Source organism: Alternaria hordeiaustralica, assembly GCF_023758085.1.
Source record: "Alternaria hordeiaustralica strain BMP 2776 chromosome Unknown scaffold_7, whole genome shotgun sequence".
NCBI classification, from domain to species: domain Eukaryota; kingdom Fungi; phylum Ascomycota; class Dothideomycetes; order Pleosporales; family Pleosporaceae; genus Alternaria; species Alternaria hordeiaustralica.
Window position 1 is genome coordinate 775,674 of NW_026056779.1, and position 23,739 is coordinate 799,412.

General features: G+C 55.0%; 5 protein-coding genes across 5 annotated transcripts; 3 read left to right on the plus strand and 2 right to left on the minus strand.

The window, feature by feature from the left end:
• Positions 1-63: 63 nt before the first annotated feature.
• On the minus strand, positions 64-1,895 carry J4E84_004695 (uncharacterized protein; the record flags this gene model as incomplete). The annotated part of the gene is made up of 3 exons (XM_049387298.1): positions 64-714; positions 809-1,610; positions 1,699-1,895. The coding sequence occupies 3 exons, from the start codon at positions 1,893-1,895 to the stop codon at positions 64-66; spliced, it is 1,650 nt and encodes a 549-aa protein (XP_049245071.1).
• Positions 1,896-2,736: 841 nt separating this feature from the next.
• J4E84_004696 (uncharacterized protein) lies at positions 2,737-6,384 on the minus strand (the record flags this gene model as incomplete). The annotated part of the gene is made up of 5 exons (XM_049387299.1): positions 2,737-2,948; positions 3,001-5,379; positions 5,430-5,703; positions 5,762-5,954; positions 6,236-6,384. 5 exons carry the CDS (start codon positions 6,382-6,384, stop codon positions 2,737-2,739), a joined length of 3,207 nt encoding a protein of 1,068 aa, XP_049245072.1.
• Positions 6,385-7,535: 1,151 nt separating this feature from the next.
• J4E84_004697 (uncharacterized protein) lies at positions 7,536-10,658 on the plus strand (the record flags this gene model as incomplete). Its single annotated transcript, XM_049387300.1, has 3 exons — positions 7,536-7,598; positions 7,676-7,745; positions 7,798-10,658. 3 exons carry the CDS (start codon positions 7,536-7,538, stop codon positions 10,656-10,658), a joined length of 2,994 nt encoding a protein of 997 aa, XP_049245073.1.
• A 1,265-nt stretch (positions 10,659-11,923) lies between these two features.
• Positions 11,924-14,224, plus strand: J4E84_004698 (uncharacterized protein; the record flags this gene model as incomplete). Its single annotated transcript, XM_049387301.1, has 3 exons — positions 11,924-12,495; positions 12,542-13,135; positions 13,192-14,224. The coding sequence occupies 3 exons, from the start codon at positions 11,924-11,926 to the stop codon at positions 14,222-14,224; spliced, it is 2,199 nt and encodes a 732-aa protein (XP_049245074.1).
• Positions 14,225-20,896: 6,672 nt separating this feature from the next.
• Positions 20,897-23,059, plus strand: J4E84_004699 (uncharacterized protein; the record flags this gene model as incomplete). Its single annotated transcript, XM_049387302.1, has 1 exon — positions 20,897-23,059. The coding sequence occupies one exon, from the start codon at positions 20,897-20,899 to the stop codon at positions 23,057-23,059; it is 2,163 nt and encodes a 720-aa protein (XP_049245075.1).
• Positions 23,060-23,739: the final 680 nt, after the last annotated feature.

Here is a 23,739-nt window from a genome sequence, read left to right on the forward strand (position 1 = left end):
ACAGACACGTAACGCTGTAAGGTGACTAAATCCTAGTGTACGATTCTTCAAACTACCCCTCGATCACCGATCCCGCCGCCTCTCTTCAAACCTCCTAACACTATCCCTAACCCCGAACCCATCCTTCAATAACCCGCCTACGTCTTCCAATCCCAACCCCGCCGTCTCAGGATATATCCTCCAAATGACAATCTCCGCAACCACACAGACCACAGCGTACAGCGCAAAAGTTCCCACAGGGGTGAAGATATTCATCATGGGCAAAAACGTAATCCCAATAAAAGTATTCGACCCCCAGTTCGTAGCTGTTGACACCGCAGACCCAAGCGACCTTACAGACAAGGGAAAGAGTTCAGATTGTTGCCAAGGAACATTGCCCATGCCTATCGCGTAACCAGCGACGTATGTTATCATGGAGAAGAGAATAACCAAGGGCCATATCTTGTTGTTGTCGCCGGCAATGGCAGTGGCGGTAGCGGAAGCTTCCTCGGTGGGAAGGTCGATGAAGAGGAATGCGATGGCGCAAAGTGCGAGACCGATGATCATGATGGGTACAGACCAGAGAAGGATACGGCGGCGTCCGATGCGGTCGATGTAGTGGAAGGCTACGAGTGTGAAGAGGAAGTTTGTGATGGCGATGGAGAGCGAGGTTAGGGTTGGTGATTCGAAACCGACGAGGCGGAATATTGTGGCGGAGAAGTACATCAGTGAATTCTGGGGGTGGTGTTAGCGGGAGTTTCATACTCTGATACGTCTGAGTGGTACGAAGGGGGGCATCTGTTGCTTGGACAAGAATGAGGAGACTTACAAAGCCGCACAGTTGCTGGAAGCCCTGAAGCATACACGCGATAATCAAGGCTCTACGGTTCCCTCCGATGACGATCAGTTGAGAGAAGCTGTCTTGCACCCTCTCCTTCTTAGCTCTCCAACCGATCTTAGCCATGTCAGGAGTCCCTCGCAGTCCAGCCGCATCCTCCTCCTCTTCAATCTCTTTCTCTACCCGCCTCAAAACGGCATTCACCAACTTCGTCCCGCTTTCCTCACTTTTATACACACGCCCCAATACCCTCTTCGCTTGTTGCGTCTTTCCAGCCTTGACGAGATATCGCGGTGTTTCAGGCAGGAAAAACAGCATAACGAACTGTATGGCAGCGGGTAAAGCCCCCAAGCCCACCATCCATCTCCATCCATGCAATCTTTCCGAGAACAACCACCCGACAATATAAGCAACGACCTGCCCCCCAGTAATAAATAAACTGCTCACAACCACCAGCCGTCCGCGGAAAGGGCTAGGGCTAAGCTCCGAGATATACAGCGGTACAACGAATGACGCGCTTCCGACTGCTGCGCCGACAATGGACCGACCCACGATCATGCCGCCAACACTGCTTGTCCATGCCTGCAACAGGGCGCCGAGTATGAAGAGAATGTCTGCAACGAGGATCACGGTTTTGCGACCGTATGCATCGGCGAGGATACCCGTTAGGGGCGAGGCGAGGAGTGCGAAGAACGAAGTGCAAGACGTAATCAAGCTCTTGTCGAGGGTGGTCAGGGGACGGGAGGAGAGATCGGTGTTTATGGAGATGAGGGTAGAGGATATAACACCGGTGCTGTGCAGCGTCAGTATGGCGTTACTCCCATTTTCTGTAGATGCCATGAGGCATGGCGCAAAAGATCGCAGGAATGGATGCGACGTACTCATATCCAAATAGTAACCCTGAGACCCCGGCGCATATAGTCAGACACCATATGAACAGGCCTGGGGATACCAAGGCACTCTCGTCCACCTCATCCTCTCTTATACTCGCGTCGTCGGCTTCATCGTAGCGGTCGCGTGCATCGTTCGGAACGCGGCGGTCGTTGGAGATCAAGGGCTCGGCAGCAGCGTCATTCATGCTGTCTAGTTCTACGTCTTCATCTGGGCGCTGCATACAGCACACACATACATAGGAAGCGTGTTCGGGAGAGAAAGCAGGACGGTGCGCTGGCGGAGGTTATCTGGAGTAGTGTCGGAATGGCCGCGGGAGTGCGGAATGCTCGAGACACGCTAGTGGGTGGGCCAGATCTGTGCCTGGTGATCCATGTCACCTGCAGAGTAGGCGGTACCAGCGGCACCAGGAGATGCCAGAAATTGTGTTGCTTGCCGCATAAATAGACGCCTGTCCTCAAAGTTATGTCTCAAGCTCAAGACCAAGCATACTGTATCCTGTATGCTATGTTCTGTTCACGATATAAGGTCGCGACATGGACTCGGCCATTCTCTTCTGGCGGGTCATTGCAGGCACATGAACGAGGTTTGTAAACTTGTAGTATTGATAGTATTCCAGCAGCATGTGCTCACATGAGCCTGCTCTACTTGCTAGTAATTTTCCACCCCACCCCTGAACGCTGCCTCGAGGACGGAAACGCCAAAGCGATTCTCATGACTTGCTCCTTCCTGGCGCGTTGCGATCGCGTGTAGCGTAGCGATCGTCCCGATTCCCTTCCTCTCTTGTCCCATATTGCATGCCCATGACCTGCAAGGTTGTCGTCCGTACCATAATCTTTTATGCACCCATCATGCCCAGTCAACGCCTGTCGCTATGCCTCCAGCCACTTATCATGGTGACTAATCAACCCACCCACGCTAAGCGCATAGCAAAATTTGGTAAAACAGGCAAGGAGAGCATATAATGAAGGTCAGGCAGCAGACGCTGCGGACGCCGCTTGTTTGCGGTGAACCTGGTTTAAAGATTCTCATTTGGGCTCAGCGTTGCCGTCCGGTGCATGGCTAGCGGGGCCAGTGGGGGGTGGAGCTTGGGGACCCGATGAGTGCTGCGGCATCATAGACTGCGAGTAACTTCCACTGGGTGTACCACGGTGTTGCTGGGGGAACTGGTGATGTTGTTGTGGTGAGCCGTAGTGACCACCTTGGTATTGTTGCTGGAAAGGTCCTCGCATTGGAGCCACTAGTGTGATGTTAGCCAACTATTGCATGAATAACGGTGAATGTGTACTTACTGGCTCCTGGCTGCATTTGGTACATCTGAGGAGCTGGTGCACCAGGCTGCATGTACATCATAGGTGGTTGCTGCTGGTGGTGGCCTTGTTGCGATCCTTGATGGCTCATCATTGGTGCACCTGGCCTGGGGCTAGGGAATCCGTTGGCGCCCGGAGGCATGTGAGCCGGGTACTGAGGATACGCAGGAGCGGGAGCGGGAGAGTACATCTGCATCTGTGGATTACCCGGCATTCCCATGAAGGGTCCATTTGAAGGCTGGTTCGTCATCATTTGACCCCCCATCGCCGGCCCAGGGCCGTTCATGAATTGACCGCCTTGTGGGTTGCGCATAGTGGCATGCTGCATACCGGGACTCATGCCATATTGCGGGACTTGCGGAGGATAGCCTTGCATTGGCTGAGGTTGTGCGCCATACATGTACGGCGCCATTGGGCGTGGTGAAGGTTGGACTGATGACGTTGAGTGCGAATATTGCATGTGTTGAGCACCAAAATGATGCTGATCTTGGCCGAGGTGCGGTTGTATCGGTGGCCCACGGGGAGTGTGTTGAGGTGTCGGTCCTTGTGTCATGCCTTGGGCGCCCTGGAGATGAGGTGGTAACTGATGCTGGTGAGGCATGGGGCCGTTGGGCATGACATGCTGTGGTACTGACAAGGGCGCAGACGGAGGAGCATGATCAAATAGCTGTTCATATCCCTTGTTCGTGTTCGAAGAGGGGAAATCCCACGTAGGCGGGGTCTTGTAAGGAGGTGCGATATCTGAGTGATGTGACTTCTCGTTCGACTGCGCCTCTTTCTCAAGGCGTCCGATGGCATTGAAGGTCGTCAGTCCGTCCAGTGATTTAACAGTGGGCTTCGGGCCAGTAAAGAAGTTGGTAACAGGAGGCTTGCGGACTTCTTGCCTAGACGAGTTGGGCCTAGGACTGGAGGTAGCGCTTGGCGTTCCACCGGGCTGGAAGGTGTTTGCAGCTGGGTTGGGCTTGAACTCATGGGCGCGAACGTTGAACCTTGTAGACACGCTGGAAGAAGGCGTCTGGGCACCACTCGAGGGCTGTGAAGGACCAGTAGGTGGTATGCGCATATCCTGAGCTGGTATCGGTTGAGGAACGCCGTTGTATGGCATGGCACCTTGCTGCTTATGCTGCTGGTGGTTCATCTGCAGACGAGTGCTAAGTAGTCCTTGGTTGCGAGGAGGCATCTGGTTCATGTTCTGGTGGGAACCCCGCAAAGAAGCAGACGCATAGGCTGGCTGCCCTGGTCGAGCACGCTGATTTTGTTGGCGCTCTGCGTTAGTGCTAGGGGATGCTTGGGTGGATTCTGGCTTGACAGCAGATCGTGCGGCAGCTTTGGGGTCTGCCATGGTGCTGGACGCCTTCGGAGGTGTAGTCTTCATTTCCTGCGCTTGTTTGTTGGCCTTGTCGACGATAGCCTGCTGCTTTGTCTCGTCCTTAGCGAGTATGGGCACAAGATCTGACGGTACCGGCGTGCTCAGTTTGAAGTTGAGCGCGAACTTCTTAAGATCGTTGAGCTTCACGGCCTTGTTCTCGCGTGCGAAAGCCCTCTGGCGATCGGAAATCCGTAACTTCTCAGCGGCTGAAAACTGCTTGAAGGAGTCAAGCAGGTCGTGCTCAACGTTGGTAGTTGCGTCGTGTGGCCGTCCAGCTTTCCTAGGAGGGATGGCAGCAACCCCAGATTTGATCGTACTACTTGGCTTCTGCAGCTGTTCCGCGATAGCCTTGTGCGCGTCGACTGGTTTTGATGCAGGCTTGGGTGCGTCTTTGCTGGACTCTTGCGTTTTGCTAGGTTCAGGCGCAGCTGCTGCTGGTGCTGGTGCGGCGGGACTTGCAACTCGTTGTGTCGACTGCGAGGCAGGCCGTGCGACGGAAGACGAGATAATGGCAGGGTCCACCGGTGCGCCGGGCACCGTCGCCTCGGGGGCGGGGGCACGTCGTGCGGGTGGGGTGTACCGGTTGGACTGGCCGCTTGACAGGTTTGTCAGGTCTCGTCGTACTCCACTGTACTTGTCCTCTTCATCGCCATTGTCATCGGCCGCAGTGTATCCTCCGCGCTCTTCGCGGACGTGCGAGTTGGTTGCGCTGCTACCTTCAATCTCTCGGGCGATCTTCTCAGCACGGGCAAGCCGTTCCGCATACTGTGGGTCATTCTTATTGATGGTGGTGGTGTAGATGTTCTCGTCGTAGTTGCTCTTCACACCGAACAGGCGCTCGTTGGCGGAGAACTGGTCCCAGTCGTTCGAACGGCCGGTAGACTCGAGCGTCATGTTGGGATCAACCTCGGACGGTTCCCACTTCTGAAGATTGCGTTCACGGAGTTCGAGCTTGCCAGAGATGTCGGTATCAGTGCGGAAGCCTGCGGTGCCTTTTTTTGTTAGCCTGGCATAGAAAGGCGATGTAGATTTTGGTACACACCATTCTGGCCCTTGAGCTGGGACTTGTCAAGGACAACGTTGTTGACATTGAAATCTGCCACATCGCTCATGTCAAATGACATGACGTGGTAATCGCCTGAGCCAACGTAGTCGTCGGACAACTGGCTCGTGCCGTTGGTCTGAGCGTTGCTGGTAGGCAGGAGCTTCTTGACCATCTTGAAGACATAGCGCAGCTCGCTGGGGTCGAGTGAGGTGCCTGAGAGGACACCAGAGTACTTTTCGCCATTCTTCAGCGTAATAATGCCCGGAAGACCCTGTTTGTGTCATTAGCACTGTTCGCCCACGTCGCATAGAAAGCCAGCTGTCACTTACCGTCAGATTGGCCAGCAGGTACATCATACGGTCGCTGAGGTGCCTCATTGGGGAAGCGTTGTCGGCGGAGGCAGCCGTCGAGCCTTGTGGGGGCTTAGGTGAGCTTACGGCACCGTTGGGGGTGGGGGAGTGAGTCGGTCGCTGGGTGATGGGATTGGTGCCCTGGGTCCATGCCGTTTTGGCGGGAGGTTTCCTGCAAGTCGCCCGGTCAGCATGGCGCCAGGTGCAAGTGGGGAGGGTGTTGTCGAGGACAGAGCATTGGGACATGAGGTAATTGAGCACAGTAGACGGGGAGAGGGCCATCGAGTGGACAGGGCAGTCGCACCGTGACTCCATGTGACCAGCCGCACGTCACACGAGAATATCCCGCATGGCGGGAGCACTCGAGGCATGCCTCTATGTGTCTGCAATGCAAGGGACGCGGGGCAGGAGTGTAGGAGACGTGTTTATGGGGAGTGCAGGGCAGGCGCTTACTTCTGACCGCCGTCGATGGGGCTTCCGGGCTTTCGCTGCTGTGCGTCGATGCCTTTGGCGGCAGTGCTCATCTTCAGTGGCCGGGAGGAATTGGCGGCGGGGTTTAGAGCATTGGAGGAGGTATTCGGAGTCGCAGCGGCAGTGGACATGGATGGGGAGAGCAGGGCGCGGGCGAGCTCGGTAGCGTGGGTCGGTGGTTCGGTTTGTGGTTGCGGGAGAAGGAGCGACGGGCGGGGGAGGAAGGAGCTCCAACTCTAGGGTGAGAGTAGCGCAGGACGCTCAATGCGGCAGCAGGCGCAGAGTCGACGTGCGTGCGAGGTGGACAGCCGGACGGCGGAGGAGCGGTGGTGACTTGGTATAGGAGGCTGTGCCCGATTGAACAGCCAGAAGTCGAGAGTGAGGTGCAACGCCAAGCGGATCGCCTGGATGAAACACAAGTGCAAGGTGTGCGGGAACTAGGCCAGCCTCAGGCAGTAGCCGTGAAGGCTCGGACGACGGCACGAGGGCGCAACGGTCAGGCAATCCACAGGCTGGTGCGCGAGATGAATAGAGGAGACACTGGGTGGACGGCAGCGGATATGTGGACCTGGCACTGTCACAATTGCCTGACCTCTGTTGCTATCGCGATCACGGGCGCGGCCAGCCAAGAGCGTTGCTGTCCGAGGCGAGACCTCACGCCTCACTCTGCTCTCCTTCTGCGCTGCTCGTGTTGTCCGAGACGCCTGCGGTAAACAATACTAGAGCTTGCATCACCAAATACGGGGCAACACCTGTTCGTCGCGCTCCAAGCATGCTAGAGTACTAGAGTGCATGCACACAACGGTTACCCCAGTCACCACCCACCCAGCAGCAGCAGCTTGAGGTGGTAGCGCGAAGAGAGGCCGGATGCCGGCCGTAGTCTCCAGGGCTGCAGCTACATCGCAGACTCACGTCAGAAGCCTACCTAAGCGACGGGGCGTCACATGTTCCATGGTTTTGCCTGTCGCTAACCGCAGATGCATGCCCAAGATAGAGATGCAATCATCAAGACGGCTTTCACCAACTACCACGGCAACCTCTCTTGTCCGTCATGACGTAGAGAGGCTCAACGATGGAATAAACAATTTCTGTGAGGTTGGACGTGAGACTGCTCCACGTGCCGCCCAGCCACTCTCGTGTTAGCTCGCCCCAGGCATCTCAGACGTCGGTGCACCCAACGTGGTCGCCAACACTGCCAGGATAGAGCGTCGTGCCCTCGCGCTCCCAGTCCGGCCCTTCACTCTGCTGCTGCCGCACACCTGCGCCACACGCCCTCGGCACCATGACTGAGGAGTCGTCTTCTGTCCGCTCGTCTCAGGGGTCCTCGCGCCGTGCGCCCAAGAATGTACGTGGGCTCTCTCTCTCTCTCCGCATCCCGCGCCCAACACCAAACAACCGTCACTGACACCGCATCCAATGCAGCCCCAGCAGCAGCTCTCGCAGATAGAGAAGTCCGTCACACACCTGCTTGTGGCCACCAAGCAGCTCCTCGGTGCGTCCCCGGCGCATGCAGCCCCGCATACACACGTGCTAACACGGTGCAGAGACGTTGACACTATGGTCGCGCGGGACCGCCACCGAGAGCGAGGTCTCGGACGTCTACGTGCGTCTGGGCTATGAGTTCAACATCGCGTCGCGCGCCTTCAACGCGATTGGCGTCGACACCAACGACCTCGGAAACGTTCCCGAACTACTGCGTGGCATACTGGAGGAGACGCTGAGCCAGGAAGCATCGCAAGCGAGCCTCGACAATTTCCTGCCGCGGATACGAGACATCATCATAAACCTCCTGCACGGCCTGAAGAAGAAGCAACAGCGGTTACGGCAGCGCACAGGAAGAGATGGCTCGCTCAACGGTGGGGGCAGTCCGCGCCAGGGGAGCGTTGGGAGTAGTGGTGATGTCGAGGAGCACCAACAGCCGCGATCCGCGAGCACAAGACTACCCTCAAGAGGGGACAGTCCGTCGTTTGGCGGCCCCGACCTCCCACCGCGCTCGTCTTCGGTAGCTGGCGGCCGCGCCTCTCCAAGCAAGTACGATGCCCTCCCTTCGAACCCGAAAGCGAACCGTTCGACCACCGCAAGCCAGCTATCCACCGACTCGTCCATTTCGAGCGGCACCGCCCAGCAAATGCCTGTCATTGCTCCGTATCCCGCAGACGATTCCATGCCCAAACCACCCGACCCCCCGCGGCCTAACTACCCCGTCGACTTCCCACCACCTCCACCTCCACCGAAACAGGAAGATGCGCTCGCGGCATTACAAAGAGGTGGTGAGCTGGAGCGCAGGGCTTCGCGCCGATTTTCGGCATACCAAATCCAGAAGCATCTTGGAACAAATGGCATACCACTTCCACCTGTCCAGAATTCGCCCATACCGAATAGGGGTCGGGATGTACGCGAGTCTATGAACGCAGTGCGGACCAGGCAGTCCATGATGCACAGTCGCCAGCGGTCAAATCAGAGTCTCACGCAACAGCGGCCTGCTGTGGAAACAAAGTTCTCCTTTGATCAGCCCAATGAGAGACGCATTTCCGAGGAAAGTTCGCAAAGCGCCACGCCGAGCATTCTGCCACCAAAAGAGTCAGGGCCTGAAGACAGTCCCGTCCAGAAGACCCCAGACGACAAGCTCGCACAGCCGAAATTTCCAGAAGGCGACCAGTTCTCGCTAGGTGCGACGCTTAATGGTCCGTTATCAGAGCCAGCTGAGCTTGGAGCCGCATCACCGGCGAAAGAAGACCCGCCCAGGCCTACAGCCAGCCGCAACAGCTCATACAGAGTCAAGACGCCCTCTCCACAGCCCTCTCAGTTCATTCCAGAGCAGTCGCCTCAACAAGGGAAAGAGCTTACCTTATTTCTCCAGTACAAAAGCAAGATTAAGAAATACGTCTTCACAGATGGTGCTGAGCTTTCCTCGGCCCGCCTGCAACTCGCTTTTATCGAAAAGTTCGCCTGGGATACCCACCGTTACGGCGACCTGCCTGAAATCCACATCCAGGACCCCGTCTCCGGTGTACGATACGAGTTGGAGGACATTAACGATATCAAGGACAGGTCTGTACTTGTGCTGAACGTGGAGCAACTCGACGAAGTAAAGAGCCACATCGATGACAAGTTTGGCGGACTCAGCAAACTGGTGGAGAGCATCAAGACAGTGGTCGAGGACCAGCAAGCAACTATACAACGTGTGGCCGAACGTCAACAGCAAACGACAAAGGAGATCGCTGGTATCTCAGCGGCACCTCTTTCTTCAGCTCGCAACTCCGCCCTGCTACCCTCTCGTCCCATACCGTTAGGCACACCCTCCGAAGCCAACATTACTTCAGCTACTCAAGTAAGCGAGGTGCAATCGCTACGCCGTGATTTGGCTGTCATGCGACAAACATACTCATCTTTTGTATCGGATATACAAGCTAGCATGTCCACAATACGCACAAAGGCCAGTGCTGTGAAATCCACTGCTATCAAGGCTGCCTTACCCGCACTCGATGGAGACAGCGGTCGCGCTTACATTAACGCTGGCAAGAAGGGCCTGCAAGACGACTCGGAGAAGATTGTCAACAGGGTTGATGACCTACAAGATCTTGTTGAAGACCTCAGAAAGGACGTCGTTCTGCGTGGCGTGCGACCTCTGCCCCGCCAACTCGAAACTACCGCCAAGGACCTGTCGACAGCCACTGCCGAGCTCAAGAAGCTGCAAGATCTTCTGGCAAAGGAGAAGCCTCTCTGGACCAAGATTTGGGAACAGGAGTTGCAGACTGTGTGTGAAGAGCGAGACATGCTCACTATGCAGGAGGAACTCGCAGCCGACTTGCAAGATGATCTCGAGAAAGCAGCCCAAACACTTGAGCTGGTCGAGCAGGCGACCAAACAGCAGAATCTTGAAAGCGAGAAAGAGTCTGGAAAGGGGATGCGTTCAGCTAGTGGCCGTAACATGCTCAATGCAGTTGCTCTCGACAAAGTTGTGGATCCACGCCAGGCCCGCGATGGAGTACTTGGAGAAGTCAAGGCCCTGCAACCAAACCATGAAGGCAGGCTCGAAGCCATCGAGCGAGCGGAAAAGGCGCGACAGCGGGATCTTGAGACGAGGAACGATGACGAGTTCAAGCGCGAGCTTGGAAACTTTGTCGAGGAAGGCAAGCTCAAGAAGAGCGGCGGCGTCGAGGAAGCAGAGCGCCTCCGCAAAGCAAAAGATGAGCGCGCACGAAAGGAGAACTTTGAGCGAGAAGCCGCAAGACAAAGAGCCAAGGCAGAAAAACAGCAGAGGGAAGCCGAAGCTGCTGCCGCTGCCGCTGCCGCCGCGGCTGCTGAACCAAACGGCGAAGGTGCTGATGGCCAAAACGGAGAAGCGGAAGCTCCAGCAGAGAATGCAGAGGAGGCCAAGGGAGATGAAGGTGGTCCTGCCTAGACGCCTGCCATCTATTCCTAGCCTTCCCGTCTGTATTTGAGCTGATCCGTGGTCTTAGATCTCCCGAAAAGACAATTTACAATCCGCCCCTGGATCAAGACCGGCGGCGTTCCGCTATCGATGCAAATGAGATTTGCCGCAGCTACGGGGCTGGACCTACCAGTAGCGGCAGTGTCATCTACGTCTACGCCCACGTCTTCGTCTCCTTCTACTTCTACAGAGAGTACAGACCCGCTCATCTCAACCATCAGAGTCGTGACTAGCGCAACACAAATCGATGACACATCTTCGAAATCGGAGACAGACGATATACATCCGCCCACGCGACCAAGCATTATGCCTAGAATACATTGCGATATACCAACATCTATTACACCAACATCCTATTCCGGCGACTCGGACACACCATCGCCGATGCTTCCTTCGAATTTCGGCCCACGACTCGCAATCTCGCGAGGTGGAACGCCTAGAGCTTCTCACTCATATCGCACACCCAAGCCTTCTCACAGTTTCCACGGTCGCGACAAACCCAGCTCAGGTACATCGCCTGTACGTGCACGCGGCATGACTTTCCCACGCGCCTCTCCCAGAGTGACCAATTCCAACTCGCAGAAGACGTTAGATGCCGACCCGCACACGCCCGAGAGTAGCAGCGCAGACAGTTTTCCACAAAGCGACAGCGATAAAGATAGAGACACAGATAGTGTACTCTCCTTCACCCCCAGCATGGGCGGAAAGAACCTGGCCAACTGGTTTTCCGGACTGTTGGGAAGATAGTAGAATAGCGTGTGTACATAGAGAGCAGCAATGGGCAAAGTCCTATACGTCCTGTTCCCTTCAAGGAGGGATGTATGGTATCTGTACTATGTAATTATTGGTGGTAGCATCGGTAATGGCGTTAGTGTTGGTAATAGGTTATGCATAGCGATTAAGGCGTTTGGGCACATTGGTATGAGATATGTTGGAATCCTAGGATGATGTTGAGATGTTGACACGCAGCATCGTGGGATAATGCAATGGATCACGTATCATCTCAGATGTTTTACTTACCATTGCCGTACCCTGCAAACTGTCTTAGCAAGGTGAAAGTGCAAGCACACTGACAGATGCCTAGATCAATCGGCTCAATCTGGGACAAAGCGCACGGTCACTGGCGCACAGCAAACAAACAGCCGCAGACGAGAAAATTCCATGGGTTCGATTGATGAGACTCTTCTACTCCACGTTCATCACCAGACCTGAGTCTCTCAACGCAAGTCGCCGTTATGTCGGCGCCCACTATCATCCCGGATCGCACACTGCACGATGCAATTGTTGCCGCGCTCTCTCTCGATACTCAGTCCGAGAAAGAAGAAGCCCTGACTGCGGCGCTCGAAAGCTGGCAAAACCATGGCAACGGGACTTGCTCTCCTCACCTACTCGTTCACGTACTTCAAAACGTGTACAAGCTCCCAGAGCTACCTATGACACTCAAGGACCAGGACGCGTCGGACTTTGATACACTGAAAAAGGTCTGCAAAGAGCTCAACTTCACATTGTTCTTCGCGTCCGTAAAGAAACTGCTCGGCTGTAATCTCTTCGTGGAAATCCGCGGTTCCCGGAGATGGGAGAACAGCCGTCCCAAGATCGATCCAACCAAAGATCACACTATTAGGGTCGACCAGCTAAACTTGACGCGAGTCGTTGACTTGGAGGGAAAGCTGCGTGCATTGCGACTACCCGTGCGAGATACTGAAGTCACCCAGAAGGAAGCCTTCACACATGAGACTGCTCAGATTGAAACTGAGGTTGAAGGGAAAGAGATGGGTGGTGGTATGGAGGCTGAGCTGTTTCACCAGTAAGTTCAACCCATCTTTATACGTCTGAAGCTAACTTCATCAAAGATATTTCAAGACTGCGCTCGTCATCATTCCTCCGCGCAACCTTCGCGCCTTCGACATTCGTAAGCGTTTCATGCTCAGTCCCGAAGGCAAAGGAGTCGAAGCTGCTCTCTTCATGGTCAGTGGATGGGAATATGCCAAAGCGGAACCTATCATCAAGATGCTCGATGACGCAACGGAGAAAGTGCGAGCACCCGACGCGGGCCCGGTTAGTCTCCTGCAACTACAGAGGCTCTGTAAGCTCTTGCTCGAATACCACGATCCAGGCGATTACCGAAAAGAGGGGCGTACTTTCATGTGCGCAAGGTTTCCCTTGATACCCGGGGAGGTGTTGGACCAGCTGACCGCTGTGTGCATCGAGTTTGGCTCCGCGGATCTGTGGCAGAAGGCTATGGAGCAGCTCAGTGCCTCTTCCCAACGCCAAGTACGCGCCGATCGGACCATCGATGCTATAGGTCGCTTGTTGTACAAGACACAAGATGTCGAACAGTTGAAGAAGGCGGACGGGTTCATCAAATCCCATAACAGTATTAAAGACAAGATGGAGATGTGTGGTAAAGTTCAGGCAGCGTACGACCGAGCTGGAGATACAGACGAGTAAGTGATAAAGAACTGCTTTAGCGCGGCAGTTGAAGTACTGATAACCTTTGTAGTGAGAGTGCTCAGTCAAACATACCAGCTGCCATGGCTACCTGGCGAGCTTCCATCATCCGCGATACAGTACCTAATGGTACCTTCCTTGGCCTCAGAGATCGCCTACCACTGCTTGAAAACGGCGGCGAACTCGACGACAAGTTTCTCGACAAAACGCTTCGTTCCATGGCCAACAACTCAAGTTTCGCCGCCATGGAGACCTTTCTCAGTGACATAGCCAAACTTAACGGCAAGATCCCAGACGCCGATATTCAACGCTACTGTGACATTGTTTTCGAGCCGAGAGCCTCAGATTCCATGGCAATCAGTCGGTATGATTTGAATCCCATGCGAAAGATTCTACAGCACCAAGTGCCGGTAGCTGAGCCTGCGATACGCGAGTACTGTCTCAAGAAGCTGCATGCGCCAACGATGATGGCAGAGGTTCGCAAAGGGAAAGTCAAGGACGACGAGGTTGAAGATTTCGTTATCATATCACAAACTTTTGGAGAGGAAGTCCCACTCCTTCTTCTCCCCCATCTTGGTGGATTCCTAAATGATCTCCCCTGGATAGTCCAACTGCTTATTCAAGTCAAAGACTTGGAGGGGTGGGCTTCAGAAACCTTCCTCTCACAATTCAGCACCACCGTCCTCGAACCCGCTATCGAGCGAGCGAAACTAGTGGCCTCTAGACCAGACATACCTGTCGGCGAAATGATCCGTGATTCCTTCCCATTCCGCAAAAACATAGCGCCAGTTCGCGGTTCCAATGAAGGAGACCGCGGTGTCACGATGGAGGAGTTGAAGCTGCTAATCCCACCCCTCAAACATTTAGCGCTAGAACATGTTGTGGATAGGCTGGCGCAGAGGATGCTGATGGATTTTGTTGACCTCGATTTCGAAGACTTTCGAGGCGTGCTCGGCGATGAGAAGACAGATGAAATGATGGGGAAGAAGAGGGCGATTGAAGAGGCGAAGGAGGCGAAGAAAAGGAAGGCTGCTGATGATGGTGGAAGGGGAAAGAAGAAGAAGGGAAGAGGAGGTCGGCGATGAAGATGTCCAAGACATTTTCGCTAGTTTTTGCTCGCACGCAGACTACCTAGGTAAACTCAAAAGGAACTTAAACCTTAGCAAAAAGAACAGATACTACACTTCATGTAACGGTAACGCAAAGAGGTGCAGTAGGTATCGAATGAGGCGACCGTTCTTGCGACTCTGCGGCGCTCAGTCGTGGCTGCCCCAACTTTAATTCCACTGCGTCCCCTACCTAGGCAGGTACTTACTACCCATCACCGTTCTTGCGAAGCCTACATCCGTCTGCTCTTACATTCACCTTCTACGAAGTGAGTTATCGGTATGCGCATCGTTGTGACAGTTCGTTCGGTGGGCTGGATTGTTGCACTGTTCCCAGAGTAGGTCTGCTCCGCTCTTCGCGGGTTACACAAACCAGACTCCTCCGCTCATAACGACAGACCGACAATACCGAAGCGTCAGCGTCGTGTTGCGAATACAGCGCGCGTGTAAGAGATATCCGTGGTAGTATACGATCAACGCTGCGTCATCCAAGGTGGTGTCGCTGCCGCCAGCCCGCAAATCCGTATAGGTACGCAACCGCGGTGAACGGCGTCCTCAGCTAGTACTGCCGTACTCTTCCTTCTCTTCCATACGTTGATTGCTATGAAGACGTTCTTCTTATGATATAAACCCTACCCAGGTACCTAGAACAGACTCCAGACCGAGGATGGACCTATCACGCTACTTATTATCACAAGCTAACTTCCAGTCCAGCGCATGCCTCTACGGCTTGCTATAGCTGACGCCCGAAACTCAGAAGCAACAACTTCGTCACGATGGCGGCTCACAGAAACCTCGACAAAGACGGTGGCTCTTGGTACTATGTTCGCCAACCTCAGGTGCCTAGGTATTCAGGCCATGTACGTGGGCCTCCCGAAGAACCGGAAATGTCGCCCAGATGAATTCGAAAGGACCTCCTACGTAGCAGCAGCGACATAGTGAGTAAGGACGCGCTCGCTCTACCGACGAAATTGAAGTACGCCGTCACCTTATCTAAGAAAAAAACTAAACAGGTCTGCAGACTACGTTAACCTAAGACCTTGCAAAGTAGGTAACCTAACGTTAACGTAGGCTCTAGGCTGTTCAGTTTTTCCCTAGGTTGGCGTGCCGTCGCTACCTAGGTACGAAATGCGCTGGCGGCCACGCCGCGTTAGTCAATTCCAGCCAAATCGCCCTCCCAAAACTATGCAAGGACTCGCCTGGATCTATCAGCCTGTAGCATTACAATTATGCACATCTTATGCAATTCGGCCTGCGACTCGTGTTCATGGCACAACGGAAGGTCGGCTCATCACAGCCCTTGGACATCGAATCGCAGCCGTTGTTCTTCTGCCTGTCCCCCCACCTCGAGCTATCCACCGTCACCGCCCTCGCGTCCCACATTTACAGCCCACCTTTGCGTCTTTCTACGGCTTTCCACGTCACCATCTCCCAGGCAACGCCCTCAGGACGCTAGGGCACTAGCGCCTCTCAGACTTTTCGCCCGGGTATATAAACCCACCCTCCTCCGTCCCTCCTTCTGCTCCTTAGCTCTCTTTGCCTTTTGGCTTAGATCAAGTGTAGTATCTGTTCTTTTCAGTTTAATCTCTGAGTACGTTCCTCTGCATCCTCCACGCTCGAAGATCTTGCCGCTAACATCACCGCAGAACGTTCCTACGGGAACTTCAAGATTATTCTTATTTTTGAAACCAGCCGGAGGATCCCTGGGCTTGCTCATATCCTCTGGCACAGTGTCGCCTCTATCGCACTATCTGAGGCTGACGCGAATTACCTTTTTCATTGAGACGATTGGCTTGCTCCAGTTGCTTGAGGAAGAAGAGACGCTTGCTGATATGAAGAACACATCCTCGTTGCAATGGAACTGAGAGCTGTCACGGTGGTTGAGAATTTTGCTAGCATTTGCGCGCCAGAAGTGGGGCAATGTTGAGCAAAAATGTCGGTTGCACAGGTCCCGAACACGAACAAGCCCGCCCATTCAAAGTCTTACGAGACAACGGATATCGCGTGTATGTACTCATCACTCTCGTAGTCAATAGGCTCACAGGAAGTAAGATGCTGTGTTCTTCTATACCGAATATTCGTTGCAATTTGCCAAACGTGAGCTTCTACGAAGTCGCCCTACGAAAGCCCCACGCTTCCAAGATTGAGACCAACAAACCCACGTCTATACAACGTATCTTGGTTCATTGATGTGTTGCTGTTGAAACCTTCAGATGTCCGTTACTTCCAGAATACCTAGATATGTTTCGGTGTCGATGTGTGAGCTTTGTGCCCCCAGTGCATGTCTCCAGACATATCTAGGTACCTAAGTATCGTCACGTGCACATGCTGAGGTCGTTGCTGGATAGATATAGACGTTTGCGGTTCCCATTTTAGCTTTCTGAGATCACAATGACAAACATTCCTACTTTTCGGCAGTGACACGGAGCGACCGCATTGAGATCGGAAGATATATTATTGCTGACGCCAAGTGTTCAGGACTTGCCATATCAGACGAGCATCGTGGTACATGTTAACCCTAAGGTATATTGTGCCACATTACTGAGGCCTTCATCCACCCAGAGCGCAAATGAGAAGGTTCTGTCATGGGTATTGTGAACCAAGATTGACAAATGCTACATCAGCATCAGCATGCAACAAGTCTCATCTACGACCTAGGAAGCTTTCCACTCTGTGTTGTATTGCTTGCGGTACATAGCAGCGACGGCATCAAGATGCAACCATACGCTATGATATCAGCAAGTACATCCCGACGATGAACTGGCAGTATAAAGTCATAGTCGATCGCAACGAATATCCACCACCCTCATCACTTCGTCTTCAACTTCTCACCAAAGCAAACAAAGTCTCCACGCTCAATCACAATAATGTATTCCGTCTCCATCATCGCAGTAGCCTTTGGCCTCTTCGCCTCTCAGGCCACAGCTACGATTGCCCTGGGCAACAACGATAGTAACAACCGTAAGTCGATGACCTCCTTCACGTTGAACTGAAACCTGACAACAGGCCAGTGATGTGGATCTACGGCGACAACTCGTGCAGTGGGGTGGTCAACCCCAGCTGCGGCTCCCCGGTGAAGCTGAGGAACGGTTTCAGCTGTAAGCACTGCTTGTTTTCCTCCCAACCCTCAAATCACAGACCTGTTCATGTGCTGATTGCTTTCTGTACGCAGATGTTGTCAGAGGTTGCGGAACTGATACACGCTGGATCGAGAATGCTGATGGCGGTTTTAACGCTCAGTGCTCTCGCGTTAGCCCTCCTTTCGCCACTGATTGCGGCGTTCAGCTTACGTGGAAGTGTTAAGTGATAGCTAAATGGTTGGCTGGAGGATTTCGCTGATGGACGGGTACTAATAGCTATTATTGACACTGTCCTTACCTTTGTTGTATGCCGAAGTACGTTTGGATTATAGTGTTGGAGTAAAGGATGTTACGCTCGTTTATGGATAGAGTTTTTGGAAATTGGAAAGCGCTGCGCAGCCTTTGATCTAATTCGCATCTGCAGTGACGTCCTATTGCTTATGCCATAGGACTCGGTGTGCTCGACTTTCGTGTAATATCCGCTTGTTCATTCCCAGAAGCATCTCTAAGACACGTACGACGATAAAATGGTTGAGAGAAATGTGCTGAGTACATGGCAAGACTCTTGTTCACGGCTTGAGGAACACTTATATCGACCTTCAACCGCAAAGTGAGCGGACGATCTCGGTCTATCCGTAATGCATGGGATAGATCGCGTACAGGACGTGCAATACATCTGCAAGGTACCGATCGAGGAGACAGATAGATCGATCTTCATGTAACACATCGGTGGACGTGGCGAAAGAGACAGCAGGCTCCAGAATGTGAAATGCATAGTTTATTGGGGTTCTCCCTCGCAGGAGGTGTGGTGCATCAGCGGGAACCAGGATTAAGATCTCTCGCATCTATACTTCTGCCTAAGGTAATTAACTTTATTTGCAGAATGGGTAGCTGAAGCGACGGAGTAGCGCCCATGGGTATCGATCTACCGTGAACTCTCGCGGTCAGCACTAATAGTCCACCCGTTCCCCAAGTGCATGCTTCCGATGCAGCACGTCATAATGTATGGCATGCTCATGGATATGCCTGACGAATCAATCAGTTCTTGATGACTCCGGGATCGCGATGGAGAGTTCGGCTTTAAACGCATTCTAGAACTTTACTCTTCAAGTGTACAATCTAGATTAGCCATTGAACCGGTGGCAGACCCAAAGACCATTTACAAGAAGCAGTAGAAGTCGTAGTATCGTGGAGACTTCCACCCCTCATATCTACTACGCCTTGGCACTTCAATGCCTTGAAGCACCTGAGGCACGAAAAGAAGGACTGGCGTTGGTGTTGTGGCTACCGAGCCGCGTGCGTCGAATTTACCTAGGTAGCCGTTGGGATAGCCTGGCAGGGCTGACGTTTCGTTTCAAGCCGGCGATTGTTTCGAATGACGGCACGATCCGCTAAGGCAGATTGATGGAGGTTGGACGTGTAAGAAGTTTGATAAGAAGGAAAAGCTTGGTACTGGCCGTTGATGCGGGTGACGGAATCGTGATCCGAGTAGATGGGCGTGATGTGATGTGACGGTGGGGAAGAAGAAATGGCAGAGGATGCATGTTTCATGTGACGTCGCGGGGTGAGAAACAAGTGGCGTTTATTCAGAAATCAATTGCGAAAGCCACAGAGACATGCGGATGGAGTAGTGTCGACTGCTCTGCAGACGGCGCGCAGTGGGGAGCGCTTTCCGTAGATGCTGCGAGGCGGGAAGGTGCCAGACTGCCATCGTCACTTCCTTCTTTGGGATTCGTCTCTAGCGCCTCATCGCTCTTGCACATTCTGCGGTCGGTCACAAATCTCTTCGCTCAATGTTTGAAGAGCTTCATGTGCACTTTCAACAGTATTGCTTCATCTACCTCGCACGCCGCGGCACAACACAAGCACCAGCGACATTGCGGACGGGCGGGAGCCACACGCAAAATGGAAACAAACACCAGGAACGTGACGAAAACAGTTGAGCTATCGACCTCATTTCCGAGTGATCAGTCAACGTTCGCTGAGAGTCGAGAACATGCTCATGTCGCTCGTTACGAGAAGACAAGCTTTTGCAGGGACTAGGCGCGGAACCTCATCAATCTTACGACCCGGTTGCCAGTTCCACGTCGCTCCAGCATCGTGCATATCGCCGCATCGCGTGCATCGGCACTGGGATTGCGGCACTGAGGGCCAGTGTGGATGCGTTTGAGGCTTTCAGGCAGTTGAGGACTTGCGACAGGATGAGACGGTCAAAGTAGTCGCGAAAGCTGGATGGGAACGGGGTTGTGGCTGTGTGTTATGCGGAAATGCACTGACAGCGGTGGCATGTCTCAAATGCACATGGTAGGGTGTGGCCTTGCTGGGCGCCTGAAGCAGAGAGAGCAAGGACGCAGGACGTGTGGCACTGTGGCTTCGTTCGGCGGACCGTTGCAGGCGACGCGACATCAGAAGGGATCGCGATGCCGACTAGAAGCCACGGAAGCTCCAGTGCTTCACCATGGGATAGTCGAAAGCGACGACGACTCAGGCGCGCCGGCGATGAAGTCACTTTGGGGCCCTTTGTGCAGACATGCGAGGCGGCAGGCGCAGGTCGCGGTCGCGCGTCGCACCATGGCCCACGCTTGCACAAAGACGGCCAACACTCCATCGCCTGCTCCACCGCTGCCTTATCCACGCCTATCGACAAGCGTCCCCGCAAACACGAAAGCGCCCTCAACACGAGCTGATGGCGACGGTGGCACTGTGTCTCTCCTGTCGCACCGTGTGCTGGCAGTCGAGAATGGACCGAATCTCACGCATGGCTGCGCGAGTCCATTTTTGTCTCGCCCGGCTGCGTCTTTGCGCTGAATCTCGGCACGGTTGTGTGCCTTCACCGACAGCGCGCATCTGCCATGTACCCGCTCCTGTCGATGCTTCTAGCAGGGAGGATCTGCGCCATGGTCGCTTTCTATTTTGGCCAAGCGCCTTGAAACGCAATCTATGGGGGTTGTCGGCACGCAAAGAGACGGACTGACGAGACCATCGAGGGCCATCCCAGCGCACACGTCCAGCGCGACGGGGGGCGAGCAGGCAGAAGATCGTGACCTCTTTCCCAGCGGCTTCACCGCGCTGCGAGTCGACGGCAACGAAGAGTCTCGCCTCTCAGCGACGAGAGCTCGCGACCGGCGCATTTCCCAGCGGCTGCCATGCCTCGAGCGTCCGCGTTGGCCCTCCTGAGTGGCTAGGCTCATGCATCCCCCTGAAGTTGTTCCTGGCTAAGAACGCCGCTGACTGGCCCCTGCCGCCGGTTGTTCCTGAACGAAATTAACACCCGCCAGGGGCCGACCATCTTAGGCGCATCTGTGCTGCCGTTAGCAGCCACCCAGGTGCTTAGGCCCCATCCTGCAACTGTCAGCCAGAGAGTTCATATACCGCCCTCCCTCGCTGTGTTTTTTCTCCTCACCCAAGGCAACTTTTCCTTACCACACTCGCTATCAACTGTCTTCGGACATCACATTCTTTGAACATCCAGTCACTCTTTCCTGGATCATCAACGTTTACGCCTGGACCTTTTGAATTCCCGTCAAATACCCCTTCAGTTTTAAGAGCCAGGATTTTTTGAACTTTCATCATGATGAAGCTTACCGTTGCCTTCTTGGCTGCTCTCGCCGCCGCCGATGCCGCTGAGGCTCGCAGCCACCGCCAGGCCCGTCGCCAATACGGTGCCACCGACTCCTACGGTGGTGGAAACAGCTACGAGAGTGGCAACAATGGCTACGGCAGTGGCAACAGCGGCTACGGCAGCGGATACGGCGCCCAGCCCCCGGTTGTCGCCAGCTCTTCCGCCCCCGCCAGCTCTGCTGTTGTCAGCTCTGCTACTCCCGTAGAGACCCCCGAGGCCTCCACCGTCGCAACCCCCGTCTCCTCTTCGGTTGCCACCCCGGTCGTCTCCTCGTCCGCTGAGGTCCCATACATCCAGTCCTCTTCCCCGGCTTTCGAGACCTCCAGCACCCCTGCCGATGCTACCTACACTCCCAGCGTCCCTGCTGGCGGTGTCTCCAGCAGCACCCCCGAGGCTGCTACCAGCAGCATGGCCAGCTACCCCGTTGGCGGCGGCTACGGAGCTCCCTCTTCCGCCGTCCCTGAGGCTGCCACCTCCAGCTCTGCTGCCATCCCCACCATGAGCTCTGCTGCTTCCTCCTCCGCCTACGGCACCGGCTACTCTGCCATCGTCCCCTCCGGTGGTGTCTCTTCCTCCGTTCCCGTTGCTGCCTCTTCATCGGTCCCTGCTGGCGCTAGCTCCAGCTCTGTCCCCGGTGTCAGCATGAGCTCCGCTATCCCCTCCGGCTCCTACCCCGTCGGTGGTGGATACGGTGGCAAGCCCTCCTCTGCTTCCTCTGAGGTCCCCGAGGCTGCCACCACCAGCTCCGTCGTTCCCGGCGTCAGCATGAGCTCTGCCATCCCCTCCGGCTCTTACCCAGTCGGCGGCGGCTACGGAGGTGTCCCCTCCTCGGTCGTTCCTGAGGCTGCCACCAGCACCATGTCCGGAACTGGTCTCTACCCCACTGGCGCTGGTATGGTCCCTACCGGCACTGGCATGGTTCCCAGCGGTGTCTCCTCCACCCCCATCAGCGACATGGTGACCTCCACCATCTACAGCACCCAGATCTTCACCAAGACTGCTTGCCCCCCTACCGTCACTGACTGCCCGGCCCACTCCACCGCGCTCGTCACCAGCGTTGTTGCCGTCGGCACCACCGTCTGCCCCGAGTCTGACCTCCCCAAGCCCACCGGCAGCTCGGCCATGACCAGCTCCTACCCCGTCTCTGAGGTCGTCCAGACCTACACCGAGACCCTCGTCTACACCGTCGGTGTTGGCTCGACTGCTCACCCAGTCACCACTGAGGTCACCTCCACCTCTACCTCCACCCAGTACTCCACTGTTGTCGTCACTGTCGGCAAGCCCACTCCTACTGGTGAGGTTCCCTCCGAGGCTACTGGCCCTGCTGGCGGCGAGGGCTCCTACCCCACTGGCCCCGCTGGTGAGGAGGATGCCACTTCCACCATCAAGTCTACCTCCACCTCCACCAAGTACATCACCGTCAAGCCCACTCCCACTGGTGAGGGCGATGTCCCCGCTGACTCCGAGTCCAACCCCTCCGGACCTGCTGGTGGCAACGGTGCCTACCCCACTGGCCCTGCTGGTGGTGAGGCCAAGCCCTCCACTCCTGCTGGAAGCGAGGGTGGTGAGGACTGCGCTGCTCCCGTCACTGTCACCGTAACTGCCAAGGAGACCGTCACCGTTACCAAGGGTGGTGACTACCCCGCTGCCACCCCCAACGCTCCTGAGCCAACCCCCGAGGTTCCCTCTGAGCAGACTGCCTCGTCCAGCATGCCCGCCGTCCCCACTGCCATGTACCCTGTCCCCGGTAACGGCACCAACCCCTACCCTGCCGGCCCCACTGGCTTCAAGACCTCCACCAAGCCCGCCATGCCCACTGGCACCGGTGCCGTTCCCACCTCGGTCCTCCCCAGCTTCTCTTTCGTCTCTGAGGTAGCCACCCCCACCGGCGAGACTGCTATCCCCTCCTCCAGCGTCCCCGCCTCTGCTGAGACCAGCTCTGCTGCCTACCCCGTCGGTGGCGGCTACGGCGGTGCCTCCAGCTCTGCTGCCGTCTCCACTGAGACTCCTGAGGCTTCCACCGTTGCCTCTTCCTCCGCTGCCCCCACCCCTACCCCTGACAACAGCTACGGCTCTGGCAGCGGTTACGGCTCCGGCTACGGCACCTACTAAGCGCTAAAGTGCATTTCTTGTATATGAGCTTCGCGTTTTCTTAGTGTCATTTGTTGGTAGGGTCGCTTGATCCGCATTCTCGCATGTCTTGTCTGTCTACTGTATCAAGTTCCCTCGGGCAGGGGCAAAGCGTTGGGTGGTTTCCTTTGTGATGGATTGTTCACGTAAAAGCCGGGACTAGACAGTTGATATCATGTACATTCGACAATATATTGACTGTCTTTTCCCACATCACTCTTCGGATTTCCTATGCTCGTCGGACTCTGGTATATGGGCGCAGTCAGACTGCAATGTTTGATGAACCTCGATTTGTTCCTAGACTTTTCCTTTGTTGTGGTTGTCAAATGACCTGGCGTTATCTAGCTTTCTTGAATTTACTCGTTTCTACTGAATCTTGCCTCTAATCTCAATTGTGATGTTTCTCACCTGAGTTTGAGCGCCAGCGTTTCCCTTGCCGCTCTCGTCGAACTCTGTCGCAAGTCGGGACCAGATCCCCAGTGACACAAACCTAATCTGCAGAGCTGATCACCGTACCTGCATACTGTCCCAACCCCATCCCTGTACATCATCGCGCCACCGCTTGCACGTTCTCGCATGATCGGCCACAAGTGTAACGTCTAATAAAGCAAACACAGCCACTCGCAGCTGCAGTGCCCACGTTCGCGGGTCTGGTGCAGCAC